Below are 27438 nucleotides of genomic sequence, written 5' to 3' on the forward strand. Positions count from 1 at the left end.
CTGCAGCACTGACCCCTGTACACGGGCACTATACTGCAGCACATGGAGCACTGACCCCTGTACACGGGCACTATACTGCAGCACATGGAGCACTGACCCCTGTACACGGGCACTATACTGGAGCACTGACCCCTGTACACGGGCACTATACTGCAGCACTGACCCCTGTACACGGGCACTATACTGCAGCACATGGAGCACTGACCCCTGTACACGGGCACTATACTGCAGCACATGGAGCACTGACCCCTGTACACGGGCACTATACTGCAGCACATGGAGCACTGACCCCTGTACACGGGCACTATACTGCAGCACATGGAGCACTGACCCCTGTACGCGGGCACTATACTGCAGCACTGACCCCTGTACACGGGCACTATACTGCAGCACATGGAGCACTGACCCCTGTACACGGGCACTATACTGCAGCACATGGAGCATTGACCCCTGTACACGGGCACTATACTGCAGCACATGTAGCACTGACCCCTGTACAGGGCACTATACTGCAGCACTGACCCCTGTGCACGGGCACTATACTGCAGCACACGGAGCACTGACCCCTGTACACGGGCACTATACTGCAGCACATGGAGCACTGACCCCTGTACACGGGCACTATACTGCAGCACACGGAGCACTGACCCCTGTACACGGGCACTATACTGCAGCACACGGAGCACTGACCCCTGTACACGGGCACTATACTGCAGCACACGGAGCACTGACCCCTGTACACGGGCACTATACTGCAGCATATGGAGCACTGACCCCTGTACGCGGGCACTATACTGCAGCACATGGAGCACTGACCCCCTGTACACGGGCACTATACTGGAGCACTGACCCCTGTACACGGGCACTATACTGCAGCACATGGAGCACTGACCCCTGTACACGGGCACTATACTGCAGCACACGGAGCACTGACCCCTGTACACGGGCACTATACTGCAGCACACGGAGCACTGACCCCTGTACACGGGCACTATACTGCAGCACATGGAGCACTGACCCCTGTACACGGGCACTATACTGCAGCACACGGAGCACTGACCTCTGTACACGGGCACTATAATGGAGCACTGACCCCTGTACACGGGCACTATACTGCAGCACACGGAGCACTGACCTCTGTACACGGGCACTATAATGGAGCACTGACCCCTGTACACGGGCACTATACTGCAGCACATGGAGCACTGACCCCTGTACACGGGCACTATACTGCAGCACACGGAGCACTGACCCCTGTACACGGGCACTATACTGCAGCACACGGGCACTATACTGCAGCATATGGAGCACTGACCCCTGTACACGGGCACTATACTGCAGCACACGGAGCACTGACCCCTGTACACGGGCACTATACTGCAGCACATGGAGCACTGACCCCTGTACACGGGCACTATACTGCAGCACACGGAGCACTGACCCCTGTACACGGGCACTATACTGCAGCACACGGAGCACTGACCCCTGTACACGGGCACTATACTGCAGCACACGGAGCACTGACCCCTGTACACGGGCACTATACTGCAGCACATGGAGCACTGACCCCTGTACACGGGCACTATACTGCAGCACACGGAGCACTGACCCCTGTACACGGGCACTATACTGCAGCACTGCCAATCCCAAGTATTAGGCTAGGGCTAGTGACATGTGTCGCGCGTAATTCATGTTGCGCAACATATTTTATAATGCTAGTCTATGGTGTCGCACTGTCGTCTCACAGTCGCAGCATGTCGCAGTGCGACCCCATCGACTAGCATTATAAAATATGTTGCGTGACATTACTGCAACAAATGTCTTCGTGTAGCCCTAGCCTAAAACCCCTTAGAAGCCACAGTGAATAGCGACTGCGGCATCTAAGTGGTTTAGAGGCAGGGGGCCAGGTCTGTCAGCTATCAGCACCTTGGGTGCTGATGTCTGTATACAGCAGCCGGGGGACCAATGAAGGACCCCAGGTCTGCCTCCCCCCGTATAGGCCCTATTAGGCATGGCCTAATAGAGTGCCTCTCAGCATGGTATTGACAGCATAGTACACTGCACTACATATGTAGTACAGTGTACTATGTGAGCGATCAGAGGATCACAAGACAAAGTGACTAAAAAAAAAAAACACACATTTTCGATGGAAAAAATAAAATCCCATCCACATATTTGGAATTATTTATGAAATTTATCCCACACGGTAAACGCTAAAAAAAAATTGCCAGAATTACATTTTTTTTGTGCACCAAAAAAATTTAATAAAAGCGATCAAAGAGGGTTATGAACCCCAAAATGATACCAGTGAAAACTAAAATCAAGCCCTCACACAGCAAAGAAAAATAAAAAAAAGTGATGGGTCTTGGAATGCAAAAACTTTTTTTTTTTTTTTAAGAAGGGATTTTATTGTGTAAAAGTATTAAAACTTTAAAAAATGCTGTAATCATATTAACCCAGAGAGTAAAGTTATGTTATTTATGCCGAAAAATGAACGCCACAAAACGTACAATGTGAACCAGCAATTACGGTATTGCGGTTTTGTTTTTTTATTCCTCCCCAGACAGAGTTAATAAAAGTCAATGATTACATGAACCCCAAAATGGTGCTGTTAAAAACTACAATTTGTCCCTCAAAAACAAGCCCTCATACGGCTACACCGATGGAAAAATAAAAAAGTTAGAGCTCTTGGAAGGCAATGAAGAAAAAAAAGAAAAAAATTGCTTGGTCCCTAAGGTCAATCGGACTTCCACTTTAAGGAGTTGGTTATTGGATGAAGACAACCCCCTTATAAGCATAAGTTGAGGATCTGGCCTCCCAAGCCCCAAAAGTGGTCAGTAAATACCCACTTCTGGGCGGGGTTTATGTAGGCCCCACCCATTTCCAAGTCGGGACGAGCTAAATTTGCCAGGATCATCTCGGAATATTTAGGAAAACGACGGCGAATTCTCCACTTGTCGGTGAGGGCTCATACACACGGCCTTTCCGTGCATTGGGGACCGTAATTTGTGGTCCCCAATGCACGGGCAACATCCGGGCGGTTTCCGCAGACGAATCCAGACCCATTCAACTTGCCTTTTTTTCTCCGTGCCTTGCGGTGCGGAGAGAAACCCCACGGAAGCACTCCGTAGTGCTTCTGTGGGGTTCCGTTCCACACCAGCACCCTCCATACAGTGCGGATCCGCCGTTTTCGGGCCGCCGTGTGCAGGAGCTCCAAGTCTGCACCAATCGGAGCAATTCTCCTTGTGGAAGGTTCCTTTATTATATCCGTATTCTTACCAGGGTGTCCACAACGTACTGACACGCGATGACCTCGGCAGAATCCAGAGCAGCGGCGAGGGGTCTGCACCGAGCTAAATCCTGGGTCAGCTAATAAAAGGGAGCACAAGAGAATACCGTATATCAGGTGCACTCCGGCACTGGAGAATTATACAAGAAATTGATGAATTTGCAGATTTTTTTTTTTTCTATTATTTTATTCATTTTTAGATTTGTTATAAACTTTGGAAATCATTCGAATGAGGCGAAACAAAGGAATAAAAGACTCAGCGCTCACCATCTTCCGTGTCCAATCGATGTACGACCCAAAATATCCGATTATTGTATCTAGATATTTTCTGGTCTCCTAAATGTACAGAGAAGAAAATATTAGAATGTAAGGCGGTATGGTTCCAGGGGGTGGGGGGGGGGCATGGTAGTCATCCCAGTATAGCCTTATTATGGCTCTTACAATGAGAGTGCTGCTGCTAATGACTACATATTGGGAATTGCACCTTCAAACTAATCGGACCACATATATTATACCATTTGAACTTACATTCTTTACAATGCCAACCACTTGGGTGTCCACGAAGGTCTGAGCGTCTTCAGTGCTTTTAAGGGTTGCATTTAAAGATGTCTGCATTCAAAGACAAAAAAAAACCACATGGGTAACGTATTCCATATTACGCGGTGGGAAGGCTAGGTTCCTGCAGTACCACATTTCACCACTACTGGAGGCAACCTTTTTCCATAGGCACCAATGCAACAGCGCCCCCAATTTATCTCTTTATGGAAGATTATCAACCACAACAACAACAAAAAGCAACACTTTCACATTGGATTTCTTGTAATATGTAATCTAGGTGATGGAGCCGGAAGGGGTTAATAAATCCAACTATTACATTTCTACCATTAGTATCCAGACGTTATCCCGTTAGATCCGCAGCTAGAACTCACCGGTAACTGTTTTCCTTTGGTTTGCAGGCTGACGATACTTGTACTGAGGCTTTTCTGGAAGGTAGAAATTCCAGGTTTAGGAAATGCAGTATGGAAGATAAAACAGTCACTCGGGTCTGAGCGTACACCGTCACGGCAGTATGTCGCCATATATAATATTCTTTACACAAGAGAAGCAGAATGATATATATATTCTATATGATGAATACAGATACATGCAGAATATATAGTGCAGCTCTGTATATAGGGAGATGTACTAACAATTTGTGGGACCATGACGCTGTCGATTGAATTTTGGAGAGTCCGGAGAGCGTTGACCTCATTCCTCAGTTCAGTCTGAAAGGCCGGACTTTTCTGTTGAGGAAAAATCCAGACAATTACTAAAACTACTACACCCAGCAGAGCTAAGGCCGTGCTGCGGTAATGATAGGAAGCTCAAAGGTGACAACAACTATAGCCTGGCAGTAATTAATGTACCGGAGTACTGTCAGAGGCGAGTACGGTCATCAGGTTACAGGGAATGTACCAGAGTACTGTCAGCAGGTCATAGGGGATGTACCGGAGTACTGTCAGAGGATCATAGGTGAGTACTGTCAGCAGGTTACAGGGAATGTACCAGAGTACTGTCAGCAGGTCATAGGGGATGTACCGGAGTACTGTCAGAGGATCATAGGTGAGTACTGTCAGCAGGTTACAGGGAATGTACCGGAGTACTATCAGAGGATCATAGGTGAGTACTGTCAGCAGGTCATGGGGGATGTACCAGAGTACTGTCAGCAGGTCATGGGGGATGTACCGGAGTACTGTCAGAGGATCATAGGTGAGTACTGACAGCAGGTTACAGGGAATGTACTGGAGTACTGTCAGAGGATCATAGGTGAATACCGTCATAAGGTTACAGGGAAAGTACCAGAGTACTGTCAGAGGATCATAGGTGAGTACTGTCAGCAGGTTACAGGGAATGTACCGGAGTACTGTCAGCAGGTCATGGGGGATGTACCGGAGTACTGTCAGCAGGTCATGGGGGGATGTACGAGTGTACTGTCAGCAGGTCATGGGGGATGTACCGGAATACAGTTAGCAGGTCATGGGGGATGTACCAGAGTACTGTTAGCAGGTCATGGGGGATGTACCAGAGTACTGTCAGCCGTCATGGAGGATGTACCGGAGTACTGTCAGCAGGTCATGGGGGATGTACCGGAGTACTGTCAGCAGGTTACAGGGAATGTACCGGAGTACTGTCAGGGGATCAGAGGTGAGTACTGTCAGCAGGTTACAGGGAATGTACCAGAGTACTGTCAGAGGATCATAGGTGAGTACTGTCAGCAGGTTACAGGGAATGTACCAGAGTACTGTCAGCAGGTCATAGGGGATGTACCGGAGTACTGTCAGAGGATCATAGGTGAGTACTGTCATCAGGTTACAGGGAATGTACCGGAGTACTGTCAGAGGATCATAGGTGAGTACTGTCAGCAGGTTACAGGGAATGTACTGGAGTACTGTCAGAGGATCATAGGTGAGTACCGTCATAAGGTTACAGGGAAAGTACCAGAGTACTGTCAGAGGATCATAGGTGAGTACTGTCAGCAGGTTACAGGGAATGTACCGGAGTACTGTCAGCAGGTCATGGGGGATGTACCGGAGTACTGTCAGCAGGTCATGGGGGATGTACCAGAGTACTGTTAGCAGGTCATGGGGGATGTACCAGAGTACTGTCAGCCGTCATGGAGGATGTACCGGAGTACTGTCAGCAGGTCATGGGGGATGTACCGGAGTACTGTCAGCAGGTTACAGGGAATGTACCGGAGTACTGTCAGGGGATCAGAGGTGAGTACTGTCAGCAGGTTACAGGGAATGTACCAGAGTACTGTCAGAGGATCATAGGTGAGTACTGTCAGCAGGTCATGGGGGATGTACCGGAGTACTGTCAGAGGATCATAGGTGAGTACTGTCAGCAGGTCATGGGGGATGTACCAGAGTACTGTCAGCAGGTCATGGGGGATGTACCGGAGTACTGTCAGAGGATCATAGGTGAGTACTGTCAGCCGGTCATGGAGGATGTACCAGAGTACTGTCAGCAGGTTACAGGGAATGTATCGGAGTACTGTCAGGGGATCAGGGGTGAGTACTGTCAGCAGGTTACAGGGAATGTACCAGAGTACTGTCAGCAGGTCATGGGGGATGTACCGGAGTACTGTCAGCAGGTTACAGGGAATGTATTGGAGAACTGTCAGCAGGTCATGGGGGATATACTGGAGTACCATCATGGGATCATGGGTGAAGTACTGGAGTACTAGCAGCAGGTAATGGGTGATATACTGGAGAACTGTCAGCAGGTCATGGGGGATGTACCGGAAAACTGTCAGCAGGTCATTGCGGATTTACCGGAGTACTAGCACCAGGTCATGGGGGATATACTGGAGTATCATCAGGGGATCATGGGTGAAGTACTAAAGTACTATCAGCAGGTAATGGGTGATATACTGGAGTACTGTCAGAGGGAGATGCAACAGATGAATGAAGTCACCTCCCGCTCCAGCATACTCAGACTTTCAGCTATGGAGTGTAATGAAGGAACGAAGGGAGCAAAGAAATGTGAAAAATATGTGGAAACCAGAGAGGTTTATATTGCATCTGGTTTTCCTAGACTGGAGGCTAATGGCGGTTCTCCTGGATTAGACTCATATAGAACCAGACAGCCCATGGATAGGTTTAGTACATTGCCTCGGTTCTGAGCCTAGCATTGTTCTGGTCTTATAGTTTTAGAAGAATATACTTTGGGGTTATAGGTATTTTATACGACACCTAAAGGGGTTGTCTCCCTCTCATGCCCATTGGATGGGCTATTGCAGCTCATCCCCATTGACCTGAATGCTGCAGTACCAGTCACGGCCAGAGGAGGGCAGTGGCACTGTCGGGAACTTCCCCTGCCGGATTCGTAACTCACCCCCGCTAGAGTTTCCAACTCTGCTGCAAATAAATTCAGATTCGTTTTGGTGATGTTCTTGGTCGACTGAAATAAAAAGAACACGTTAATCATTTATGGCACGTAATGACGACGCTGTACCCAACAAGAAGCCAGTCTGTACGGTGCCCACCGCAGCCAGACTGGGGGGTATAACTAACTCAGTATTACTATGGCACTGTACAGTGGGTATGCCAGGGGGGCTGGATCCCTTTAAGTGCCACAGTGCCAAAAGGCATATACCAGTACTTGTATTCCCCATGAAATAATTCTGCAGGATCTTTTTCTATAACTCTTCCTTGTGTCGGCCTCTTTTATTCCTCCTAGGAATGTATTAATAAATTGACAACTGGCTGTTATCCGTTGGGGAGGGGGGTTCTCTAAGCCGTCTGAGACTGACCAATCAGTGTTGACATTGTCAAACTGAAGGGAAGGGGAATGGTATCACCCAGGGGTGCACCACCAATGAGGTGAGGCGATCGCCTCGGGCAGCACCAGGTAGGGGCAAGAGGGGGGCAGCGGAAGGGCCATGGGCTGAAGGGAAGGGCTTAGGTTAAATAAATTGGCATTGGGGAGTGGTGGCGCCCTCTCAGTTTTCGGCTCAGGCAGCAGAAAGGCTAGGTGCACCCCTGGTATCACCCAGTTGTCAATTTATTCCTCAACCTTCAGGAGGAATAACAGAGGAACAGCAGAGTTATAAGAAAAGATGGTTCAGAAGTGTCATCTCATGTTGAAGCCAAGTATTGACTAAACCAGACGGGTCAGGAGAGGGGACCGTTCAGCGGCCATTCATGATGGTGGGTCCAGGCCGAGGGGTTTCCGTACCTGCTGGTTGAAGTCAGAGAAGTTTAAATTGTCTATTCCGGATGTGGCCACACTCGTGACTTTGTTTTTCTGACTTGCGCTCAGGAACGTGATGTTGGCGATATTGATATTGGTGTTCTGCAGTGTGGAGTTCACATCCCCTGTGTACTGGAGAGAAGGAGGAGAAGGACCACGTCAGTCATGTGCAGGTAAGAGGGTCCGCAGGGACCGAACACCACTTCAGGTCAGCTAGTAGACCCAAAACGCAGCTTAAAAGGGGTATTCCAGAATTTTACTATCAATGACCTATCCTCAGGATAGCCCGCCAATATATGAATGGGGAGGGGTCCATTGAGTAGTGAACTGAACTGGTTCCTGCATTCACTTCAAAGAGAGCAGCACTGCAGTAACCAGCTCCGTCCACTACACAATGGATGGCGCTGTGTCCTGCAGAACAGCTGATCGGCATGGGTGCGGGTTGTCAGACCCCCACAGATCTGATACTGATAGACCATCAATATCAAAATCCTGGAGTAAACCTATAATGAACAAAGGGAGTAATACGGCTCAGTGCACATTATGCCAGAACCTAGTGTTTAGTGCACACTGCCGGCAGTCTGCACGCCTGGAGTAAAACCTAGTCCAGGTCCTGACTTTACACCTGTTTTCCGGCGCAAAAGTAAGTAAATTTGTCAGGGCGGCATAAAATCACCCCTGCATTTAAAAAAAATACATAAAAATTGCGAGTTTTGCCATTTTTTAATGCTAAATGGCCCCCAATGTCCCTATGATAACGCTGAAGAAGACCAGGGCAGGTAAAACAGAGGGGTCCCAGCAGCAGGACAACTTGAGACCAGCTTCTTTGGTAAAAACAACTTGGACTATCAAATTCAGACGTTCCCGTAAACGCTGCATCGGGTCTACGCCCAGCCGTCTCACCAGTAGCGTGTGTGGCGCTCTGCTGATTTGGAAGGGGTATATGAGCGGCCTGGCACCGTACTCACCTGGCTGATGTCCAGATAGCTGTCCAGACTGTACATGGAGCTCAGATTCAGTGTGCTCCACAGGCCATCATTGTTCTGACAGTCACTGCAAGACAAGAACAGAGGAAAAGCAGGGTGGTGAGACTGTCCGTACAGGATCAGGGTGCACTAGCTGGCGTAGATTTCAGTTTGGGGTGCATGGGCAGCCTGTAATGTGCCCAAATGATTAACTTCGCTGGCGCAGCATCTGACACACGCGTAAAAGGCTCCCACTGTTTCCAAATCTAAGCTTATTAAATGATGAACCTGTAGCCACCACTAGGGGGAGCTCAATGCATACACATTGATACCAGCAAGTACATAGCTGGCTGTATAAATCTATTTGCAGAGAGCTCCCCTAGTGGTTACTGCAGAGAAAAACAGCATGATTTGAACCAGAACAAAAATTTTAGACCTAAAAAGGAATAATGATGAATAATATTAATAACGGCAAAGTGGAGAGAAGCAGTGTGAATGTCCCTGTGGTCTACATACCGATACACAGTGGTCAGTTTCAGGTCATTGAGGTTGATATTCAGCAAATTGCTTAAATTGAAGTTGTCAGCAACCTGGAAATAAAGAGAAGTATGAGAGCTCGAACAAATGTGAGCAAAAACGGATGCGAACTTGACAGATGAGGGTGGCCCAAGGGCAAATCATAGTGGGGAATAATGTAATGGCACAAGAGCAATACACCATGACGTGAATATTAGACGACATCTCATGATGACGTAAGGGTGGTCCTCATGCTAGATGGGAGTCCGCTCACCCAAGTATCGGAAAAGGCTGAGCAACTTTACAAGAACTTTGTTCAATGAGTGAGCTCAGCCCTGGCGGCAGAACGTAGAAGTCACCTTGTACAGCTGCTGACTGCTCCATGGTTTACAGACGGACGTGTAGACGTTTCCTCCAACGACAAACAGCACGGCCGTCACCAACATGAGAAGCCAAGCAAAAAGAAAGCTGAATCCAGTCCCTCTGCAAGGAGACCAGAGTCAATGCACATACTGAACAGCTAAAATCTGTCCTATACTGCCACCTAGTGGCGGCTGCAGGGAGCTGCTCCCCAAATGATTCAAAGGATTATTTATGTCTAGTAAGGGTCAACTTGGTGGTAATATTGCAAAGGAAAGGGGGGTTCTCAAGGATTTACCTATTGATGACCTATCCTCATATAGATTGGTGGCGGTCTGACTCCTGGGAACCCTGTCAGTCAGCTGTAGGAAGAGGCTGTGGAGCTCCTTGAGCCTCTTCCTAGGCCAAGTGATGTCACAGTCATCGATCACATGGCCTAGACAAGTAAATAGGGCTGAGCTGCAATACCAAACACAACCACTTATACAATGGATGGCGCTGTGCTTGGTAAGCTGTTGAGGATAGGTTATCAATAGGTAAATCCTGGAGAACCCCTAGATGGCTTTCCTGAATTACCAGATTCATCAAATGTTCATTATCCTACATTTTAATATAGGTTTTGCAGAAGATTCTTGTTCGGACACCCCAGCAGAGATTATGAAAGTCTAGTGACCCTTTTTCGGACCGAAAAATCCAATGGTGCTGACTTTTCTGCGATTGTCATGTCACTAGGATTTGGACCTGGGCTACAGTCGGGACATCACTTCTGCTGTGGATGGAACCAAACTATTCCCCCTCCTGCTGATTCCACCTCCTCTACGCATGCACAAGGAAGAGAAATAGTTGTGTCCCCAGTCTGTAATAGTGACTAGTGATGGCCTTGTGGTTCGCCCGTCGGTCGGTTCGCGGCGAACTTTGAGCGTTCGCGATCTGCCGAATATGCGAATATATGGCCATGTTCGTGCGCGCCATATTGTTTTGCATTACGCCGAACTTTGACCCATGACACATCCATCAGGTGGGACAGGACAGCCAATTGAGACGTTTCAGCACATGGACACCCCCCCCCACCTTCCTTATAACAGAACCCGATCTGGCCTCCATTTTACATTCTGTGTTTTGCCAGTGTCGGGAGAGGTTGCTGTGTGGAGCAGGGACAGGCGGTTAGGGACACCAAACACTAGCTAATAGGGCCACAAAAGTCCTTTTAAGGACTAGTATAGGTGTGCTATCGATAGGTGTGACTTATTGAGGAGTGTGATATACTTATAATATACTTTCTAACATAGAAAGTATATTATAGTGCATTTGTATTGTGCAGCAGTTGTGTGCGGTTCTGCTGCGATACCGCAGCTATACAGAGGGGCAAACGCTATTGGAATAACTAATTGCAACTGGTGTAATATAACCATTCCCCCCCCCCAAAAAAAAACTGATTGAGGGCTCTGATATACTTATAATATACCTTCAAACATAGAAAGTATATTATAGTGCATTTGTATTGTGCAGCAGTTGTGTGCGGTTCTGCTGCGATACTGCAGCTATACAGGAGGGACAAACGCTCCAGCCACAGAATCACAAATTCTTTTCTGTCAGGAGAATGCCTAATTTTTGGGGCCCGTACTCCCGTGGCCTAAAATAAAAAATTTCTAGGCTCCAGCCTAGACGCATTAAAAATGGTCCCTGATTAAAATACATATGTCCCCCTCTGGTATGTCACTGTTCATGTTGTGTATGTCACTGTCCAAGTGTTTGCTGGCTGCAAATATGACCTGAAGGTTTTTCAGGCTCGCCGGCTAGTAAAGTGAATGGGGCCCACCGCGAACGCACAGTTCGCGAACATTTGATAGCGAATGCGCGTTCGCGAATCGTCCCGCTCGATGTTCGTCCATCACTAATAGTGACACTGCCCAGGAGGGGGACCTGGTAAGGACATAACTTTGGCAGTGGCAGGATTTTCACAAGAAGCCGATCCATACATCTTCTAAACGATAAGTATATTACAAACTTATTTGTACAGGCAAGTAATTATGGTGGGTTTGGTGGGTTTGAAGGACCCCATAATAAAGCTATATACAGTAAGCTCCTCAGCTCCCCCTAGTGGTGGCTGCAGGCAGATAGATTTTCTCATTTAGCTCTTTGGCTTTGCAGGTGATTCGGAGCTTTGTATCATAAAAAAAACTCCAACCACTATAAATATATATTAAGAAATTAATCAGTACAGGACGCCAGCCCTAAAATGGGGATAAAAGGTGGAGATTCATTTGAAGACTGTGGATGTACACGTAACGAGTGGACAGACTAGATGGTCCTTCACGTCTCCTCTATCCTCACTATTGACTAGGTAAAGACGGCTGGTTCTTGGGATCGCCACGTTTACTTACGCCATAAAGAAGTCTCCCCCTGAATTTGATGCACAGCTCCGTTCTGTGGGATCCAATTTTTCTTTGTGGCCGCAGGGTCCGAACAGCAAACCGAGCAGGTTACATACAACTACCAGGAGAATGATGCAGGAGAGACAGATCCCAACTATCCACCTGCAGAGGACATAAGCAGTGTACGGGTTACGTGCAGAGATTTCTTATAGATCATCGCAGTTGCAGGTCTGACTTGGAGAACATTACTGCTACCACATAATACTGTCCCCAGTAAATGATGGGAGTATTACTAACATGCACATATCCAGCTGAGCTGGAATCCTCCTCTTCTTCCAAGTTCAGTTCTGCTACTTTTTACGTGGTGCAGTGGGACAGCTATGGGGTGGCGGTAGCAACTGGTGCCTGGTGGGCTTATAACCCCCAACCACGACATCATGGCTGTCCCAGGCCACAATGCATCGACAGATGATGCCGGGGAGAAAAAGGACTGAGCATTTTGAATCTATCAGGCTTCCATCAGAGGTGCTTGGCAGCCACTTACTACCTTAAAGTCTATGTGCACCTTTGGGGGAATTTTTTCAGTTGGTCTAAAAAAATGTTGAACCCCTTTCTCTGTACAGCCTTGAGATTCTCTAGTAGCAGGCTCTGTATTTTTACTGCTTCCTGTCAGGCAGCTCAGCTGACTGCTCCTTATCTCTGATCTCCTAAACACTCGTTATAGCTCAGTTCTTATCCTACTGATTAGAACGTGGCTTAAATAGGTGCTTATGAGATAAGGTTTATTAGATGACCGCCACAAAGTGAAAGTGAAAGTGAAAGTATGATTCACACAGCTAGTCAGTTAACCCTTTGTGACAAAAAGGCTGAATATTTTTCAATAAAGACCAATTGAACCAATCATTTTGAGCCCAAAATGAGTAAAATGCAATCATAAAAAAATAATAATTTCCCCAAAAGGTGTATATAGCCTTTAATGCTAAGCTGAGGATTCATGTGTATGGGCGGGAGGGGGTGACCGCTATTGAAGGTGTATGGACACCTTCAGATTTTAGATAGGAACTCTTGTTAGGACCAGGACGTGCCAACGTTTGAAGCCTAGCCCGTTCCATCCAGGAACATCCCCTCAAACACCCAGGATTGGCAAACTATTTTACATAACGCCCCCCCCCCCCCCCACCCCCCTTACCCCTTTTGGGGACTGGTTTGCATAATTTTCCTGGACTTTTGGCAGTTATGCTGAATGACAGGTCCACGTCTTACCTGTAATACTCGTATTTCACCGCGTCCGACTTGTAATTATTCACATTGCTAGTTACTTTATCGAAAAAATCGTTTACTGTATTCAGTTTATCCACAATGGAGAGGTTTCTGCGGACATCCTGGATTTTATTTTGTATGTTGACCAGCTGATCTTGCACCTCTGCAAAATAAAACACATGATACATTATAGCATTGCAGTCTATTGTCCTGTTATAACCCATTTCAGGCTGAGAACCTTAATGTGATTGGTTTAGTAGCTCCAGATTAGATTTAGGACATAGTTACCTACACTCCTGCATTGCCGACCAGGAAATTATTCTGCAAGGACTTCTTGCAGCTTCCACTAGGAGGAGCCAACTGCGTATAATACTGCTCCTGACATCCGTGGGAGTTGCATGAATATTTATTCAGTGAGCTCCCTCTAGTGGTGGATGCAGACAACCAGAATTGTGAAGAGCAGCAGCATCATCCTGCACCTCATTATTTCAACTGGTCAAATAAACTTTGATATCAGATGGCAGGCATGTTAATCTGGGTGCTAAGACCCCCACCCAGACAATTATAAGATGCATAAAGCCTCTGCTGCACACATAGTAATAACTAAGTCCATCAAGTTCAACCAAGGGATGAGTGGGCACCTCCTCTAATTAATAGGAGCTTTGCAGATGAGGCTTTAGGTGGCTACCCAACAGCAGAAGGAAATTCTAGTCCGCTCTGTAATTCTGGCTACCACCACTAGATGGAGCTATCTGCATAAATTTATGGATTGAACTCAATAATAAAACAGTATATCGCCAGCGCCCTCTAGTGGTGGCTGCGGACAGCTAGATTTTATCATTTTGATGCAGAGGGATTTTATCAAGTCTATGCAGGAGATTTAGAACTGTGCATCAGAAAAACAAACATAACCCTTATAAAGATATTATTAAATTAAAAAGCTTTTACAGCATTTAAAGATATTATTAAATTAAAAATAATTTACAATAAAGCTTTACAATGTGCAGGTCAAATGGAAGCTAAATTTAAAAACAAAAAAACACTATAGATTAAACAATAAGATTTATGCTGTTCTAGACAAAATGGGCATTTACAGAATTGGGAGGGTGATTGTCTTACTTTGTACAGATCCCTTGGTCTGATTGGCTACGGACTGGGGGATGTCATAAAGTGTCTGACGAGCCTGGAGTCAAAGAACAGCAATTAATGTTACAAAGGCACAAAAGATACAATCCATACTTACAACATATTACAAGGCTGGCTAGGACTCTGCGCAAGAAACAAAATATTATCAAAAAAATAATGTGAATACTTTTTAGGGTAAATGCACACACGTTCAGGATTCATGTGCGGAGAATCCGCACTGAAATCCGCAGGTGTTCGCAGGCAAATCTGTGCGGTCAATCCGAATCAATTGGTGCCGATTTTACTAAGTGAATGAAGAAAATCCGGTCAAAATCCGCCCCCGGAAAAAATGTGCATCGTGCACATTGAGAATTTCAAATTCTCATAGCATACAATGTACATGACCTACGGTGCAGATTTTTTGCACGCAATCCTGATCGTGTGCCTTTAGCTTTAAGGTAAGAATCCTCTGGCCCCGGGGTGACTACCTTTGCAGCCATTTGATCTTTAAGATCTGTGGAAAGTGCATTTGTGTAACATCTGCCAGTCCATGCATGTTGAGAACTGTATCTGATGTAAAGAACTGTTCTATCGCAAAAATACCTCATCTTTGTCCCCTTCTATGTTGCACGCGACCCTGCCTGCACCTCACAATTCATCACCGTCAAGTGCACCCCGAACCACCATCAGATCAGGCAGGAGAACCCCAAGATCCGGGTCTTCCCCGAAGGGAAGAAAAGGTGCTCCCTTCCTATCACTCGCACAGCCAACCATGAGTAACTACTACCCCCATGATTGCTATAACCACTCCTATCCTCACCACCCTCCACCTGGGTTGTTGCATCTTGAACTTTCCCTATGATTTTTTTTTTATCATCAATTCCGAATGTTTTTCTTGGCATGGAACCACCAGGAACTGAATAGAAGTAAATCGATAAGACTCCTGGAACCCGTTCAAGACAGGAAGGCTCTGCCCAAAATCCGGCACTACGTACGATACATTCAGCTAAAGTAAAAGTAAACCTAGAGATCAAACATTAGATAAGGAAGTCAAACAGCCTTGTAAGAATCTTATGGAGAACACAGGGGTTCACTTCTTCCTGATCTTTTCCATATTTTGATGGCTTTGCTAAGCGGGCAGGTTAGAGCGCTTCTCCAGGGCAGTGGGGGAGGGCTCCTGCTCTAGTAAGTCGCCTCACAGACACAATCAGGTCAGATCTGAGTAGTAAATGGTATTGGTATATTTGTTTTTTACAGTAAAGTTGGAATAATATATTCAAAACATAGGAAAGGGCCAACAACAACATCAAGCAGACTTTTGTTTTGCACATTACGCCAATTTTTATCTTTTTGTACCACAGAGTGATGGTTCTACCCTGTGCTATTCAACATAGGCATTAACTCCATACCACGGTCAATAGTGACTGCGGCATCTAAGCGTTAGGCAAAGGTAGGGGCTCACTACGTCCCCCAATCTGAGCCCCCGCCGCAAAAACACAGGATGTTATGACAGACTGGAGCCTTGTGAAAGCTCCACAGCCTGTCATAGCAAGCTGCCTGCTAAGCCCTGCCAATAAAATATCTCATAGACTGCAATATTATAGTAGACAATCACATGTATAAGTTCCCTAATGGAACTGAAAATGACAGTAAATTAACATAAGTTTTTTTAAGAAATGTATAAAAACACAAAAATATAAAAAAAAAATAGAAATAATCCCCTTTCCTATTTTTAAATATAAAAATAAACAAACAATAAATAAACAAACAAACGTGCACCATCCAAAATGTCCAAACTATTAAGATATAGAAATTTTATGCCGTAGCAGAAAAAAAATAAACATTTTTGTTTGGCCTGTCCCCCCCCAAAAAAAAACATTTTATAAGGATTGGTCAAATAAAGTTGCATTAACCCCCAAAAGGTGTTACTAAAAACTACAGCTCACCCTGCAAAAAGAAGCCCTCACACAGCCTTAGGGCTCAAGCACACGACCGTCGTTTGGGTCCGAATCCAAGCTGCATTTTTCGCCGCTCAGACGCAGACCCATTCACTCGCTCCGTTAAAATAAAAAATACAACATGTCCTATTCGTGTCCGTATCATGGACAAGAATAGGCATTTTTTATCATGGGCCGCCCGTTCCATTCCGCAAATTGCAGAACGCACACGGCCGACATCCGTGTTTTGCAGATCCGCAATTTGCGGGGCCACAAAACACGGTGGGGTCATGTGTATAAGCCCTTATACTGTAGATGGAAAGAATATGATCAAATTATTATATATTTTTTTCCAACTGCTTTTATTTTTTTTAAGGGTACTTTCACACTTGCGTTGTTGGATTCCGGCAGGCAGTTCCGTCGCAAACGGATACCATTTGCATTGCAATACCGGATCCGTTTCTCCGGTTGTCATCTGGAAAAACCGATCTGTTATTTATCTTTTTCACATTTTTGAAGGCTTGCGCATGCGCAGATCGCAAAACCGGATCCGTTTTTTCGGAACACACTTGGGCATTAATGCATTTCAATAGAAAATATTGCTGGATCAGGCATTCCGGCAAGTGTTCCGGAATTCTGGACGGAGAAAATACCGCAGCATGCTGCAGTATTTTCTCCGTCCAAAAACCAGACAGTGACTGAACTGAAGACATCCTGATGCATCCTGAACGGATTCCTCTCCATTCAGAATGCATGGGGATAAAACTGATCAGTTATTTTCCGGTATTGAGCCCCTAGGACGGAACTCAGCGCCGGAAAAGAAAAACCTGAGTGTGAAAGTAGCCTAAGTAGTAAAACATGATATGGTAAAGTAAATGGTGCCAGTAAAAAGTACATGTCCCGCAAAAATATAAGCTCTGATATGGTTATGTGAACAGAAAATATACTTACCTGGCTCCCCGTACCGCCGCCGCTACTTTCCGGTGTTGGCGGGGGAGCGGCAATGGCAGGAGGTGACGGGGACGAGCCTCCCTAGCATTGAGGGTGATGCTAGAGAAGCTTGTCCCCATCACCACGTGCCATTGGCTGGATGTTTTCATCTGCGCACGGGGAGAAGCGGCGGCGGCGGCGGTGCGGGGACCAGGAGTGGCACAGGGAGCAGGGACCCAGGTAAGGGTAAGTAGAATCAGTGTGAGGGGCCCGGCATGTGGGGGAGCTTTTTATACTCTCTGATAACCCCTTTAAGGGGTTAAGCAACGTCAAACTTACGCTCTGGATATTGTCTTCTACTCCTGAGTTCAAGAAATCATCAATGGTTTTCAGCTGGTCGGTAAAGTCTGGTATCTGTAAATACACAATCAAACGGAGTTAGCAATCAGTAGGGGGCGCCCTAACCTAGCACTATAAGTCTCATTTACCGTCTGATTTAGCTCCTGCTTTTGAGGCATTTGTGCTTATTTTGAGTTTTAAGACAAATTCTGAAGTTTTCTAATTTTGGCACCTATTTTCCGCCCTACTGAGGGGCGCCCTTTTTTGTCGTAAAAAAACAAATTTAATTTCTACTCCACTCCAGGGCCGGCGTACTTTTCTGTCTGTTTTGAGTGGCCAGTTGCACCACAATTTGCCTACTTTTTATGGAGATATGCGCCAAAATTCAGCTCACTTGCGCCACATTTTCACGCGTATACTATTTAAACCAGTTTAGTGAATTTTGAATCTGTCTTAGGGCCCACGCCCCTGAACGTGTGTGTGGCCCGTGCAGGCTGCAAACAGCGGGTCCGCAATATACGGGCACATGACTGTGTGCGTTCTGTTTCACGGATGTGGGCCCATTCACTTGAACGCAAGATATGGAGCGGAAGCCCACGGAAGCACCACAGAGAGCGTGGGATTTCTCGCCGTGCCTCCCGGACGGATCCCGGACCCATGTTTGTGGTCCTCAGCATGGGCACGGGGCGCACATGTTTGGGCAAGAAAACAACCAGCAGATGTCAGGCTTAAACCAAAAAAGACAAAGAAGATTTAGGAGAGGATCATAAATGAGGCGCGATTAGAAAATGTGCCCCAATGTGGGAGAATGGGGCTTCTAAAAGCAGACAGACCCTCTGCAGACAAATCATTGGGACACATTTGCTATAGTGTCTGCGCCAGTTTATCGTCTTATACAGTCTTATTTTTTTAGTTGCATTCATTACTGAAATTGCGCCTGTTTCAGAGGCTTTTGCGTCTCATTCGACTATTTAGATTTTTTAGACTAATTGACTAACCGACTTTTGCTACTTTTTTCTCACCTATTTATGTAGGCGCGCCTTTTTTGTGCCTGAATCTGTCACAAAAACAGTCTAAGGGCTCGTTTACACGACCGTGCCGTTTTTTGCGGTCCGCAAATTGCGGATGCCGCCCCCGTGTGCCTTCCGCAATTTGCGGAACGGAACAGGAGGCCCATCATAGAAATGCCTATTCTTGTCCGCAAAACGGACAAGAATAGGACAGGACTCGTCATTTTTGCGGGGCCACGGAACGGATCAACGGATGCGGACAACACACAGAGTGCTGTCCACATCTTTTGCGGACCCATAGAGATGAATGGTTTCGTAAACGGCCCATATACGGAACGCAAAATACGTTCGTGTGAACGAGCCCTAAGGCCTCTTGCACACAAATGTTTTTTTCTTCCGTTTACGTTCCGTTTTTTGCATTCCATATACGGAACCATTTATTTCAATGGATCCGCAAAAAAAACAGAAGGTACTCCGTATGCTTTCTGTTTCCGTATATCTGTTCCGTTCAAAGATAGAACATGTCCTATTATTGTCCGCATAACGGACAAGGATAGTACTGTTCTATCAGGATGCAGCTGTTCTGTTCCGCAAAAAATGGAATGCACACGGATGTCATCCGTATTTTTTGCGGATCCGTTTTTTGCGGATCGCAAAATACTGAAAAAGCCATACGGTCGTGTGCAAGAGGCCTATTCCACCCCAGGATTTGCGTACTTTTCTTCGTCTGTTTTGGGTAGTGATGTACGACTCGCATTAAAAGTCGCACTTCCCTAGAGAAATTGGACTCTGCAAAGATATGACTTTTTTTCCTGCACAAGTAAATTGGACCAGACTACGCGAATATGAACCCGTCATACTGAAAAACAACCACCAGAGGTCAGACTAATAGCATTACACCTAGTCTCATTCACACGTCGGTGATTCACGGACTGCCACGTTCCTGTTCATTTTAATGTTTGTATTCACTCATCAGTATTTTAGCACGGATGAATGCTTCGTGCTCATGGATCCATCACACCCATTATAGGCCTCATGCGCACGACCGTTGTTTTGGTCCGCATACGAGCCGCACTATTTGAGGCTTGGATGCGGACCCATTCCCATCAATGTGCTGTCCGCATCCGTTGCTCCGTTCCGTGGTCCGCAAAAAAAATATAACCTGTCCTATTCTTATCCATTTTGCGGACAAGAATAGGCAGTTATATTAATGGCTGTCCGCGCTGTTCCGCAAATTATGGAACGCACACAGACGCAATCTCTGTTTTGCGGATCCGCAATTTGCAGACCGCAAAACACACAACGGTGGCGTGCATGAGGCCATAGTCTGTAGGTCCGTGAAAAACACGGACGCAACGTGCATGCAATCCATGTTTCGTCCGTGTTTCACAGACCATTAAGAGGAGATTCTATGAAAATTTGTCGCTGAAACACGGATGGCACACAGACGGCAAAAAAAAATGACACGGACCAAACACAGATCCTTCACGGAGGAATCCCTGACCACCCTATCATGGATTTCATCACGGACAAGGACGTGTGAACGAGGCTTAATTCGCCAATGGCTGTGCGACTTTTAATAAATGCTCTGCAAAAAAAAGACAGATGAATGAAATCCAAAATGGCCAAAATCAGGCGCGTTTGATAAACGTGCCCACTGGCGTTTTTGGCCGTTTGCAGCCTTACAACCTGAGTCCTGACCAATGCAAGACAAGAAGGGTTATTACCATCCTATGAGACTCTCCTGTGGGGCCCCTGCCCGATCCCAAGAACAAAGGGGTTCAGGTGAATGGGACTGAATGGCAGGTCCTTGCAGTGTGTGGACAGGAACTGAGGACTGAGCCTGCATACGTCGTCAGTAGTAAGAGGATAGGAAAACACTGACATACACTTCTGGCCTGACATCTGCTGCAGGTTCAGCTGTTCGGTTTTCAATAGGAGGCAGTGCTGTAGTTAGCGGGCTGGAGGTCTGAAGCCGCGACCACCCCAAGAAGGGACAGGCATGGTGTCCAGACGGACGCGGGTGTCCGCTTGTGGTTTAGCTCTATGCAATGGAACTAAGCTGTGAGCAGGTCCGCAGCATAACAAAGTGAACAACAGAGGAAGAAACCTCCACGGACTATGCAGCTGATTGAAACTACCCATAAAGGCTGCAGCAGAAAGGACACACACCCAGAGAAAGGACACACACCCAGAGAAAGGACACAACCCTTGAGTTGTGATAGGGAAACCACTGCAATAGAAAAAACACACCCCTTTTGCTGTGGCAGGGAGAGAGCTGCAGATGAAGGGACATGATCCCTGAGCTGTGATAGGGAGAAATCTTCAGCAGAAAGGGCACATCCCCTGAACTGTGATAGGGAGAGAGCTGCAGCAGAAAGGGCACATCCCCTGAACTGTGATAGGGAGAGAGCTGCAGCAGAAAGGGCACATCCCCTGAACTGTGATAGGGAGAGAGCTGCAGCAGAAAGGGCACCCATCCTGAACTGTGATAGGCAGAGAGCTGCAGCAGAAAGGGCACATCCCCTGAACTGTGATAGGCAGAGAGCTGCAGCAGAAAGGGCACACCCCCAGAGAAAGGACACACCCCTTGAGTTGTGATAGGGAAACAGCTGCAATAGAAAAAAACACATCCCTTTTGCTGTGGCAGGGAGAGAGCTGCAGATGAAGGGACATGATCCCTGAGCTGTGATAGGGAGAAATCTTCAGCAGAAAGGGCACATCCCTGAGCTGTGACAGGGAGACAGCCGCAGCACTCGTGGAATTTTCTGCCACAAAATCTGCCACGTGTGAAGGCGCCCTGACAGGACGATTTGAGGATTTGCATTTCTTGGCCACCGTGTTTTATCTCAGTGAGAAGTGATTAAGTCTGTTACATAGGAAGAGGATGTGGTGAAACGTCACTTACACTCTGGAAGTTGGCGTCTATGTTCAGGTCGCTGACTGGCGGGGCAGGGGTACAGGCAGCGCCGCACGAAATCAGCGTCTGATTAATCCGATCTCTGATCGCGGTGAGATTCTGGACCAGCTGCCGCTGAGCGTCTTGTAGGGCGTTGAAGGAATCATTCACAGATCTCATGGCTTTTGCAGTGGAATTTAGGTCTGTAGGAAAAGAAGAAGGGAAATCAATGTCCAACCCTCAAAAAGTTAATAAAAATAATAATGCCACATAGCTCGCTAATTAAAAAAAAAAATATTTTTTATTAGGATTTAATATATTGGCTTGTGTTTGCCCCACTTTCCCCATTCACTCATTGCAGGTGTGAAAGCCAATTTAAAGGGGTAATCTGGCATATCCTACTAGTGCAGGGATCAGCAACCTCCGGCGCTGCTCTCAAACTACAACTCCCAATGTGCACTCTTGCTCAGCCGTTCCCGGAACTCCAGTAGAAGTGAAAGGAGCATGCTAGGAGTTGTAGTTTCACAACAGCTGGAGTGCCGAAGAGCATACCCTCCCTTTGAACAATAGATGGCACGAGTTCAAGAATGATTATTGGTCATATAGCAGCAAGGTCTCTTGGCAGGAGGAGCGACGCTGTATAAGGCCCCTTTCACACAAGCGAGTTTTCCGCACGGGTGCGATGTGAACCCATTGCGCCCGCACTGAATCCTGACCCATTTAATTCAATGGGTCTGTGTACATGAGCGTTGGTTTTCACGCATCACTTGTGCGTTGCGTGAAAATCGCAGCATGTTCTATATTCTGAGATTTTTAAGTAACGCAGGACCCACACAGAAGTGAATGGGGCTGCGTGAAAATCGCATCTACAAGCAGATGCGGATGCGATACGTTTTTCACGGATGGTTGCTAAAAGATGTTGTTAGTAAACCTTCAGTCTTTTATCACGCACGTGCAAAACGCATTAAGGCTACATGCACACGACTGTTGTGTGTTTTGCAGTCCGCAAATCGCAGATCCGCAAAACACGGATGGCGTCCGTGTGCGTTCCGCAATTTGCGGAACGGCACGGACAGCCTTTAATATAACTGCCTATTCTTGTCCACAAAGCGCGGACAAGAATGGGACAGGTTATAATTTTTTTACGGATGCGGACAGCACACGGAGTGCTGTCTGCATCTTTTGCGGCCCCATTGAAGTGAATAGGTCCACATCTGAGCCGCCAAAAGTGCGGCTCGGGAGCGGACCAAAATAAGGGCCGTGTGCATGAGGCCTAAATCGCATTGCACCCGCGAGTCTTGCCATTCCCTCCCCACTCCAGTACACCACATTCCCTTAGCCCAAGGTAATCCAGTCCAGGTTTAGTTGCTGGCCTTATTACTGGGGGGGAATAAATACAGGGTTGAGAGGCTCATTCAGTGCCAGAGCCTGAAAGTTGCATGGCCGTGTAAAGGCTGATGTCCCGTGCATAGCTAAGGAAAACCGTTGTTTAGTTAGCAGGTGCTTTAATTTTTCAACTTTGATTTTGCCACTATGGTGTTTTTGGAAGACTATAAACCTTGTTTTGGACTTTTAAACTGTCAACGCCTGCAAAGCCAGTCATTGCCAACCGTGCCCACACGTGCAGATCCCAACAGGTGGCATCAAGTAGGACCTGGAAAGGTCTGAGCTTTGTGGGGGGGGTTTGGTATTCCAAATTCTGGTTGGAAACTAAGCGGTCCATTCATGGTTCTTGCACAAGGGCCCATCCCTAGCTAATTGAGTTATGTGTCTCTTTCATAGGAGTATGCAAATGAGCTCTCCTCCAGAAGGAAGACAATGCGCAGTCCGTAACGCGTGGTCTGGTAACTATATTCACGTCGTCACGGAACATAAACCCCGATCCTACTTATCAAACTGCTGTTTAACTTGATCAAACAAGCAGATTTGCCGTTGTATAAAATGATGGAGACCAGCACTACAACGCCGCGTCAGATCTGTTTCCAGCCTACGCTCCAGGAACGAGAACGCCTCTATTACACATGACTGCCTAGGTTTTTCCCAGTATTTACTTCCTGATAACAGATCCTTCACTTAACCCCTTCATACGATGGCCGTACCTCCAGCAACAACCTGTATACTGGTTCCATTCACTTCCACCTTAATCTCCAGCAGAGATTTTTTCAAACCGGCTTCTTTTGACCTACTACCTATTGTCCACTCCACAGCATTCGATTATAATTTCAGGGGGTTAAGGTGGACATAAGCAATGGATGTTGGGTAAACCCTGCTGATTTCAGCAGGACCGGCCAATCTTTAACATTTGCATGACAGCAGACGTTGGGGGAAAGAAGCATTGCACTGTTGGATTTCAACATGCCCAATAGCATTTAAAAGATGTCTGGTTTCGGCTTTTTCCCCTCTCTCTATTGAGGGCACCTGCAGGTGCGTGGGGACTGGGGGCAATAGATGTCAGCTGTACGGGCATTTACAGTAAAGGTGACAAGAACTGTGATATTGAAAAGCTGTTGAAACTATCCATAGGATGCTTGTTCGTCTGACAACCAACTCCACCATGAATACATGCATGCCTAGCCAGGCGTGCATGTGTTTTTCAATGGGAATAGGGAAATAAGCCATTGCCAGGCAGTTATGATGGTTCCTTATCTCCTGGGGGAACAAAGCATTGTATATGTTGAAATCCAGAATGCCTGATATCGCCTTTCCCAACATCTTCCACTTTGGAGAGAGTTGACAGTCTACCATACACATCAATCCCATCTAGATCGGCGGGTTCAATGAAATGATATTTATTTGTAGGACAAGCTTAAGCTGACCATCAGAGTTTAATCAAATTTGTTAGACAACTAAAGGCCCATTAACACTGACAGGCAATTGGGGCAATTATCGGGAAGGAGCATTCCTTGCAACTCTGGTTCCCGATAATTGCCCGGTGATCACCTAATGAACTAGCAAAAGCATCATTGATGCTGACACCTAAGTGATCATCTCTGGGCAGAAGATCGTCCTTTGCAAACAGGGATCTGCCGCCTAGAAACAATGAATTTGCATAGGAACAAGTGATCGCAGGCGTGATCATTCATTCCCATACAGAGGAAATGAATGCTGCGTGTGAATACAGCTCTCACCTCCACTCACGATCAGGCAATTATTGGGAATGAATGTTTAAGAACAGCTGCAATGTGTCGGACTTAGTCTGATCTGATATTGATCACGCATCCTAACCAGGATTAGGTGATCAATATCTAGAGTCCAGACAACCCCTTTAAGAAGGGTAGAGGAAGTTTTCACTTGGCCAGTTCAGCAGGGTTGTCTTACCTCAATGTACTTTCAGTAGAAACTCTTTTGTCCAGATAAGATCAAAGGATCAAACCAGGATCAGGCAGCCGTATTACCGTAATCTCAGCTAATGATATATATGCACCATGGGGCACAGTGTCTTTGATAAGAGTGTTTGCTCACGGATTAATTTACAGTAGATCAATATTAGTATTATATGGAGACTAATCAATAAAAACGGACTTGGAAAAAGAATCCATGAGCCTTCCAAAATATAACCAGCCAGAACCGGACCATGTGACTGAGCGTAGATTAGGGCCCTTCTACCTGGATCAATACTATACCGCATAAACATGGTGCCATTCACCGAGCAAACGCGGCACCAAAAGTCATTGTTTGACGGCAGCACATCGTCCTGTGTAAACCAGGAATGTGCTGCTGACAACGTGCAAAGTGAATGGGGGATAAATGATCGTAGTAGCGATCATTCATCCTCCACTCAAATTGAATTGGGCTATGTGAAAGGCAATTTAGTCAAGCAGCACAGATCAACACCAGTTCAGGGCTTAAAGGTGGTTGTACAAGCAATATATATTGATGACCTATACTCGGGATAGGTCATCAATATCTGATTGACGGGGGTCCGACACCCGGCATCCCTGCCGATCAGCTGTTTGAAGAGGAGGCAGTGCTCCATGCCAGTGCTGCTTCCTCTTCATTACACTGCGCGTCATCTCCGCTGTAGTGGTGGCGCAGTGTAATTACAAGTACTCGCTCCATACAAGTGAATTACACAACGAGGATAGGTCATCAATATATATGGCCTGTGCAACCCCTTTAAATTGCCCCATAAAATGACCTTAAAAGGCTGTGTCTATCTTTTAATGACTTCAATGCATTTTAATGAAAAATGAATCAACTTTAAAAATTGTGTGGATTAAAAATCTGCTTCTCTTTTGTTTATACAGCTATTATTGAAAACAACCTGTGTGTCTCCATGGTAACAGACTACAAACAAAACCTGTGTAGTCTGATCCTACAGTCATCCGTTTCCTACTTCTGGCTAACCCACCAATTGTCTTCTGGTATTACTGTTTGGCTTGATAGGTGGTAGTCACAGGACGGGAGCTACGAGAGGATGGCTACAGTAAATAGACCATTGGGCTTTGTACACAACTGCAGAAAGAAACTAGATTATAGTCTAGAGGCCCCCCATACACATTAGTGTATTGTCAGCCAAACCCACCGAGAACGACGGCTTAGTTGACGTCAGGGTACAGAAGGATCAGGCGAAGTGAATGATCGCCTGATCCTTTTGTTCTCCTGGGAGATAACACGAAATAACCCTCAATTTGCGTAATCTAAACGCTTCCGTAATATGAAGATTAAGGCAGCATGAATGAATCACTCGGATCTGGGGTCATGAGAGACTTCAGTAACAAAATTTCAATAGGTCCAGCGCCTTAGAATTTAAAATAAAATATAACTTTTATTTACATAATAAATAAAAAACTCCATGGAGTTTTTTTATTTATGTAAATAAAAGTTACGTTTTATTTTAAATTCCAGGGCGCTTGACCTATTGAAAATTTGTTAGTGAAGACTCCTGGGAGATAAGCCACCACCAAAGGTGTCTGGCATCAGCTTTCTCCCATCCTCCCATTGAAATCACATACATGTTAGGCCAAGCCAAACTTGCATGTGTATGACCTAGCTAGGAGGGAGTTGGGAGAGATATCCATCAGGGGTTGTCCCACAAAAAATATTCTGCAGTTTTTAAACCAGCACCCAGATCTGAAAACTTTTATAATTGCATGCAATTAAAAATTTGCTATAGCAACTGAGTTATTCAATAAAATGTAACTGTATAGCGCCACCTGCTGTTTGTTCTTTTTGTTATTTCTCTGTCCACATCGCTGAGGTGGCCGCACATGCTCAGTTCCATCCTTCAACTGCCTACTGAGCTGTGATAGGGAGAGAGCGGCAGCAGAAAAGACACGCCCCCTGAGCTGCAGCAGATGGGACACATCCCCTCAACCGCCAGCTTGATGTGAATCTAGCAGAACAATTGGAGTGATGAATGAGGAGATCTCTGGATCCATGTGAGGTACAGGTACCAGCCCTGGTTCCGGGTTTGTTAAAAAGAGATTGTCGTGTACTATATGATGTCTGATTTTCATTTTTTATATTAATCATTGGATAACCCCTTTAAAGGAGGCAGCCAAGCGTAAGGAGGTCCTGAAGATCTTGTATGTTCCTTGTCAGATTGGACAACTGCCACTCAGTTCTTGGAAGAAGAGGCAATATCTGACCTCGCATGGTGGGGTGGTTGACCACACAAGACCAAATCTTCAGTGCAAAGCCTGGATTTACATTATAGTGGAAGCAGGAAACGCGAGTCTAACCTCTCCCTGAAATAG

At 46.3% G+C, this 27438-nt stretch overlaps 1 protein-coding gene across 1 annotated transcript in view; it reads right to left on the reverse strand.

Annotated features, from left to right (window-relative positions):
* Nucleotides 1-27438, reverse strand: part of LOC121004418 (prominin-1-A-like) — a 92344-nt gene that overhangs the window by 5370 nt on the left and 59536 nt on the right. The window contains exons 8-22 of the mRNA XM_040436622.1: nt 21749-21942; nt 17831-17905; nt 14619-14682; nt 13503-13662; nt 12249-12401; nt 9864-9987; nt 9505-9578; nt 8992-9076; nt 8009-8155; nt 7166-7231; nt 4480-4572; nt 4219-4272; nt 3818-3898; nt 3557-3625; nt 3280-3369 (exon numbers count right to left, since the gene is read on the reverse strand). Of these exons, the coding sequence (XP_040292556.1) occupies nt 3280-3369; nt 3557-3625; nt 3818-3898; nt 4219-4272; nt 4480-4572; nt 7166-7231; nt 8009-8155; nt 8992-9076; nt 9505-9578; nt 9864-9987; nt 12249-12401; nt 13503-13662; nt 14619-14682; nt 17831-17905; nt 21749-21942 (1529 nt within the window). The remainder of the gene's footprint in view (nt 1-3279; nt 3370-3556; nt 3626-3817; nt 3899-4218; nt 4273-4479; nt 4573-7165; nt 7232-8008; nt 8156-8991; nt 9077-9504; nt 9579-9863; nt 9988-12248; nt 12402-13502; nt 13663-14618; nt 14683-17830; nt 17906-21748; nt 21943-27438) is intronic.

This window comes from Bufo bufo, chromosome 6 (assembly GCF_905171765.1).
Source record: "Bufo bufo chromosome 6, aBufBuf1.1, whole genome shotgun sequence".
NCBI lineage: Eukaryota > Metazoa > Chordata > Amphibia > Anura > Bufonidae > Bufo > Bufo bufo.